This window comes from Bremia lactucae, linkage group LG1 (genome assembly GCF_004359215.1).
Source record: "Bremia lactucae strain SF5 linkage group LG1, whole genome shotgun sequence".
In the NCBI taxonomy this organism is placed as follows: Eukaryota; Oomycota; class Peronosporomycetes; order Peronosporales; family Peronosporaceae; genus Bremia; species Bremia lactucae.
In genome coordinates this window covers 2,699,547-2,706,944 of record NC_090610.1, presented here as the reverse complement: position 1 = coordinate 2,706,944, position 7,398 = coordinate 2,699,547, and the positions used below count along the sequence as shown (strand labels likewise).

The 7,398-nt window shown below is 41.6% G+C and overlaps 1 protein-coding gene across 1 annotated transcript; it reads right to left on the bottom strand.

Moving 5' to 3' along the window:
* Positions 1-681: 681 nt before the first annotated feature.
* Positions 682-6,783, bottom strand: CCR75_003786 (uncharacterized protein; the record flags this gene model as incomplete). Its single annotated transcript, XM_067961879.1, has 1 exon — positions 682-6,783. One exon carries the CDS (start codon positions 6,781-6,783, stop codon positions 682-684), a length of 6,102 nt encoding a protein of 2,033 aa, XP_067822442.1.
* Positions 6,784-7,398: the final 615 nt, after the last annotated feature.

The window sequence follows — 7,398 nt, the reverse complement described above, 5'->3', positions numbered from 1 at the left end:
TGACTTAACTATAAACTAATACTAAACATGTAAATGAATTCTTATCTATCTTATCTTGTAACTCTCTTTGATTACTTCTACAGCTGATTAGTCTGCGGAATAAATAGACATAATGGTCTATACCTATTTATGGATAAGAATTCAGGACATTACTATATAAAGTAATATCCTCCAAATATTATCTACCTTCTAGATAATATATTAATTAACAACCTTCAAGTGTTAATTTCATGTAACGATACACCCCGTTACAATCAGTGTTGCCCAACTCCATTGATGGAGCTACATGCCTCTAAATTCACACGCTTTTAACTGCACTGCAAAAGCAAGTACAAAATCTCAGCCGAGTCGAGTTGGGCTTTCGCGAAATAATAGCAAATAATAGCTTGTTTTTTTTGATACTTTGTAGGCGTCGACAGCGTGATGGTGCCAACTTCTTAAGATCTGTAAGGCTTTATTATCCCTATCTGACAGGTAGTGATTGGCTAGAACATATATAGCGGCCGCCATACCGTGTGATGATGAACAAAGCGATTACATGATTCTATATTATTTCGTTTAACATTCAAGTCACGTTGACAAGCTATGGCAATTTAAGTTGTATAGCATACATAAAAAGCCTTTCTTGAAAAATATAAAGATGGTCCCAAAGTTACTTTGGTTGTCATTAAACGATTCCAGTTACGCGACTTGAGCCTCCGTTAACAAACCAAGCGACACAGCAGCCTTTGACCGTGATTGCTTTTTTGAAGGCTTACTCTTGCCTGAGCGATCTGGCCACTTGTCTTCACAGAACGAATGAGCAGCATTCAAGTAGGCCTTCCAAGCACATCGATTGTGTGCGTCATAGATCCGTGGAGGTAGCTCGTTTCGGCGTAACGCATTCAAAATGACTGTGACATTACCAAAAAAGTCTTGATCCAGAAGCTCTGAATCCTCTTCGAGCAATGCTACCTCATTCGAATAATGAACAACTCCCATGACAAAAACAGAAACCATAAAAAGCTCAGCATTTTCCATTACCAACTCGCAATGCTCCACGACATGATTTAATCGCTGCTGCGCATTCAGCACCTCTAAAAAGTATGTGTACGTCTTGGCTAACAGCTTTAAAAGTCTCTCCACATCTTTAACAGTATTGCTGATATCTGGGTTTTCAAAATCAGTATTCACAAACTCTTGCAGTCGTCTACGAAGCATCGTGCCCCGAGCTTTTAGGACTATACCCAGCATCATCGCAATCACGTCATGCTCTTCTTTGCATGCAAGAACCCACGACTCGACCTCTTTCAGCCTACCGTTTGCAGAATTTTCTACAAGTAATGCAATGTAAAAGCGCCAGTACTTCAGACGGTAGTAGTCGTACTTTAGTTGTCGCTGATTTAGCTCTTCGAATTTTTTGGCCATTGGTATATATTCGGATATCCATATTGCGACAACCTGAGGGCGCCTTTTATCGAAAATAGGCGCCATTTCCTTTAGTGCACGAGCTGCAGCGTCACAAGGACCCATAACTTTGTCTCTGCTTCGACGATATTGAAGCGCAGCTAGCAAAGCACAAACCTTGCCGCTTTTGATTTGCAGTTTCTCCAAATCCACGTAAAAATGTGATAACCAATACACGATTTGCGCAAGCACATAGCGCGATGGATGAAAGTATCGGTCCTCATCAGGGATAGACTCGAGAGCCTCAATAGTGTTTAAAGCAAGCCAGCCTCGCGCCAACATCACACTTTCTTGACAAGGGGAATTATCTTGTTCGATATCAGATAGCAATTTTAAAATCTCATCCTTTCGACGAGAATTGGCAGTAGTCGCGACACCAACTTTTTTTATATAAAACTCGACATCTTCCGAGTTTGTTGTTTTGATAGGCTCATCATGACTGCTACTCCTATTATCACCTCCAATAATTTTAACACGATCCTCCTCATCAATTCCTTCGTAATAGTGACGACATGCCAAGCGCAACGCCGCCGCGGTGGATGACTCCTTCATGATAAGATCGATCCGCAATGCTTGTAAAGCATAAAAGGCATGGACAAGCGCATGCTCTCTATCGCCTTCTCGTCGAGCAGCATCTGCCTTGGAAAAGCACTCAGCCATTTCTGTGGCTGTGTCTAGAGCCTCACGGTCGACAAAAATTGGTTGACGAAGCTCGCACCAACGCCGCTTTTTTAGCGTCTTTCCAATCATATAAAGCAGACGAAAATGATGTTCGTTAGCATGTTCACTTAACTCACAAATTGCTAACCCTTTTTGGAAGTACTTGAGCGCCATCGAGACTAAGCGCGAGTACACGTCGAGCGAAATATGGACGCGTTTGTTTTCTTTCATCAACGACATTTCTTGGAGCACATTGAAGACAAGCAGACCACACTCTTCGTTGCACTCAATAATTGTGCTCTCAAGGTAGTTTAGCTCGTGCGTAAAGTCCTTTTCGTTATATTTTTGTACTTCTGTTTTCTGCGTCGTAGAAGCCTCTTTGGCCAACTGTGCCGCCATATTAAAGCATCGTCGAGCAAATTCAATTACTTGGGTAATATACATTGTTGCAAACTCTTCAACAGGAATCTGTCTTGAAACAGGTTGGGCATCAATAGTGCCACCTATGGATTCGTTCTTGCTTGACAAAGCTTTGCTGTCATGATGGCCTTCATTTGTCCCGTTTGTCTCTTTCCACTCTTTTATTCTTTGAAACAAATTCCATTTTAAAACAACATGTTCGAATGAAGCTAAGCGGGATTCACAATATTTTTGCGGACTCTCCAATTCATGGCCAGATTCCGCGTTTAAAACCTCAGCTGTATACCACCGATAGGCTTCAACTCGGCGGTGCCGTCCAAGCACAGCGGCAAATGCATCTGTAGCAGCATGATACAAAAACTTCATTGTCTTTCCTAAACGAACCCATGAATCAATTCGACCATTATGAAAATACAAGACATCTTTCATTAGAAAGTCAACGCGCTCTCGTACGTGACACTCCACTTCCATCAATTCATCCAAACTTCCACGCCGCTTCACGCGGCCAAGAATAAAATTTGCACCCATCAAATACCACAAGTGGCTTAAACATGTATCATCGGACGAATTTGGCCGAAAGCCATCCGAATCAAGCGGTAAAGGTAGCCTGACCGCTTCTTGCAGCAGGCCTTGTGGAGACAAGTATACTGTTAGCTGCGGGCAAACTTTTTCCGTTTGAGCCAGAAGGGCAGTGAGCTTGGTATCGAAAAGAGCATCTCGCACCGCGTACAGTAGCTTAAGTCGTTCTTTTTTCTGGCCATTATTTTTTGGTTGAGAATTTAATAGGATGGGCACGGCAAAGCGAGCGAGCCGAAGCGCGTTTTCATATTTTTCGGAAGGACTTGCGCTCTGAAGCAATGCAAATGTAGTTCCCGTTTTGTGATCTTCACAACCTGGCTGGATTTGCACATCATACAAACAGCGATAGCATTGACATACTTCCATTTGAAAATGGTAAAAAGCTTCTCGCTCATTTACGTAGTCCTCTGCAAGGCCTTTCTGCTCAGGTTCGCGAGGCTTCTTTTCAATCCAAACACTTGCGTTGTGATGCATGAACTTATCCAAAATAAGCACACATGATTTGAGAAAACACGAATTACTTCGAGAAACAATATCTGAACCAGGTTCAGAGATAAACGTCATGCCACACAAACCATGCTGTCCAAGCCTTTCATGAAGAAGATGAACCAAATCAATTAGCTGTGAAGGGAAAGTAGACAAATTTGGCAGCGCATAACTTTCAAACAAGAGCATAAACAAGATAGCTCCATTACCAAACAACTGATTGGAAATTTTATCATCGCATCGTGCCATTGCCTTTTCCTCCTCTTTCATTAGAATGCCGCAAAGCCGCATCAAAATCGATCGCTTCAATAAACTTAATGACAATGCAAGCTTATAGTTCGTTTGAAAAGCTCGAATTAAAAAGCGCAGTAGCTCTACGTAAATCAACCGAACGCGATCACAGCGAACATGTTTTTTCTTAGGTACTAACGCAAGAAGTGTTTGTAGTTTTGTGCTTGGTAGCGACCGAATATCATACAACAATCGTGCAACGGCATCTACTCCGATCATTCGTTCTGTGATATCGTAAAAACCAGGTGATGCTTCAGTTTCTAATATGAGCTCCAGCATTGTCAGCATTTCAACAGGAGCGTTACTTCGCAACAAAATTGACGGCGTCAAGCACCTGACGGACAGCCCGCGCAACAACAATTGATGGGATGGGTTAAGCGTGTGCTCGCGCTTGTCATAAACTAACTGCTGAAGCAAAGATTTTATTGCAGCGAGGGCATTCATGCAAACTTCGTCTACCATTTCATCAGTTGAGTCGAGTTTGCTTGTAGCATCCAGTCTATCCAAAAACTCGATCACATGATATAATATCGTTAGTAACAATAAATACGTGTCTTTCTCTGAAAAGTTTGGGCTCTGATCAATTGATTCCAGCAACATTTCAAAAAGTGTCTTGCCAATAATACAATCACACTTCTGGACGTCGTCAAGCACCGTTTCAAACTCATACAAAAAATCGTTCATCCGAGGTGATTGTGACAACGGAAAATAATGCCCAAGAAGAATAGAAACGACTTGATCATAGTTTCTTGCGCCAAAGTAGCGTCGAGCCTCGGAGCAAACATCGGAGAAACGTAGCCCTGATATCTTTTCAGCCAAGGCTGCCATAGTGATTACGTTACTTACTTTTTGGTTGGGCATATTAACTCGAAAAAAAATATTGTTGTCGTCGTCTGCTTCCATATGTTCGGACATTTTTTCCCTGCATTTGATAAAATAGTGCAGTGCCATTCGAGGACTTTCACAACGTTCGTACATTCGTGCTATGAGCCAAAGCAGACGCAGAAATTCAATTACATTAAGGCATGAAATCCCATCTTCAGAGTCCTCTAGCCAAGCGTATTCAAACAAAAGCTTTTGAGCCTGAGCTATTCGAAAGTCCACCAATTTTCTTATCTTACGCAGTTTTCTTCCGCGAACAAGCTGACTTGATAGCCGATCGAAATGCAGTTCCAACAAAAACAGCCGAGTGCCAAGAGTTAATCCATTTCCTTTAAAGCGACTATTTTCAATGAGTGAATGATTTGCAACGGTAATTACTGGAGTTTGCACCAGTGGTGTGGCCGTAACATCTAGCTCGCCATTTGATATCTTTTCTAGCCATAAGCACACTGAATAAATATCTTCGACATCGCTTCCGAACTTTAAATGAAACCATGAACCACATTGATTAAGAAAATGACGCACCCAGTCCATGACTGCACAAGGTGATACTTTTTTATCACGAATAAAAGTGGCAACATGTCCTCCATTCAAGCATTCAGCATTCATTGGTTTATTTGGTATTGTCTGTCCACTTAAAAATGCTTGGGAGGACTGTAGCTCATCATCGTTCGTGGATGATGCCATTGCAAAAGAATCGGTTTTCAAGACAATATTTTTATCAACATCCGTGATACAAAACTCGCCATGAATAAGCTTTACATCTAATGGTAGAAGCCATTTAATTAAATCAGCCTCTAGACAAGACTTCGTATTATCCTTGCTCAATAGTTCCGGAAGGAATGCTTCTAATCGATACGTCAAATCTTTTTCGCGAGCTATTTTTACAGCCGCAGCATGTTCTTCTCGCAACCTTTTTTCGTTACGGCGCGATTTTCGTCTTTTGGTGGGCTGCAACCCGAATTCGTTTAAGTAAATACCACTATCTTGTGTGTCATTATCAGATATTCCTCCTATTGACGGATAAGTTTCTAATGAAGCAGGTGCTTTCGCAGTCACTTCGCCATTATCAAGCTTTGATGTAGGAGTTTCGGCTGCAGCAGTGCCTACACAGATATTAAGTACTTCATTTGATGCATAATTTTTTTCATCATTTTCCAAGTTTTCATCTTCTTCCATCTCATCATCATATCCTTCTCGGATCCGAATCTCTGCCTGCAGCACATCTGCGTGTTCACAGCTATCAATCTCTTCAAAAATCTCTAATAACAAATGACCTAATTTTGTCCACGATGGCTGGAGAAGCTTGTAAGTCCTAAACTGCCTCTTTGTTTTCAATTGGTCATTCATTTCGCGTTGCAAGTAAATTCTCTTTTGAGCATTAGTACCCACAATATTCTTTATATGCTGTAGCTTCTTCTTTGCACTTGATCTAAGCTTTATATCTCGTGTTGATAGTGGTCTAGATCGTTTCTTTGGGCCACTAAGAGCATTCAAAGTAGGGCAGTGTGGATCATTTTGACGCAGATAGTGAATAACTCTTTTGTACTCTTCCTCATCCCCGATTTGAGATAGCACTTGAGCTAGGGTCTCGACCAATGGCCAATATGTGGCGTCCACTTTAAGTCCTTCCTCTAGTGTTCTTCGTGCTAGCCATAATTGCCCAGTTTCGATGGCAGTCGTAGCCATCTGAAACCAGACCACGACGTCAGTGGCATCCAGCGCCAAAGCCGCAGCATAATAAGAAAGAGCATACTCGAATGATTGCGCTTCTTGCTCCATTGTGGCCACATTCTTATTGCAAAGATATTCGAGACGCGGACTGACGCGGTTTCGACCACGGAGTAGCTGCAGATACAACGCCTTGGCTTTATCCGTCTGCTGTTGCTGCTGGCAACGCAGCGCCCGCTCGTACACAGCAGCATGTTCGGCGTCTTGTGCTTCCTCTGTGGCTCGCTCTTGAGCGAGACTATCTTGGTCGTCGCCGCCTGTTACGTTTAACGCAGCCCACGATGCCATTCCAAACTCCGGGACACTTCAATATTACCACATATGGTAATATATGTTAATATACACATGGTAATATACCACATATGGTGATATATTAATTTACATATGGTAATATTACCACATATGGTGATATATTGATATTCATATGGTAAAATTGTAGTAGTACGTTTTATCTTAAGTGTCCCGCAGTTTGGAATGGCATCGTGAGCTGCGTTAAACGTAAGATAAAACGTACAGCTAAAATTATACTATACGTGGTAATATTGAAATATCAGCCCCACCATTCGCTGTGTATTAAAGTCAGGACTTTAAGAGGGTATTTGTGTGTAGGAAACTTGAATATATTAAGAGTATTAATATCCCCACATCTAAAATTTTATCCCCACAACTATTTTATAAGATATGTTTCTACTTAAAATTTTAAGAAATCGCTCCTACTTCCAACAACTTTTTTAAGAATAATTTTAAATTCGCAAACTAAAATTGTTATTCCCACAATTTCTGTAAAGGCCACCTCAAGCATATGCTTTGGGAAAGGCTAGAAATGCCACAGTGGCGTAAAAACGCCCCTGCTACAACAAACGATTCGTGGCCGAACTGTTGAGATTGGTGTACCGAGTTCTT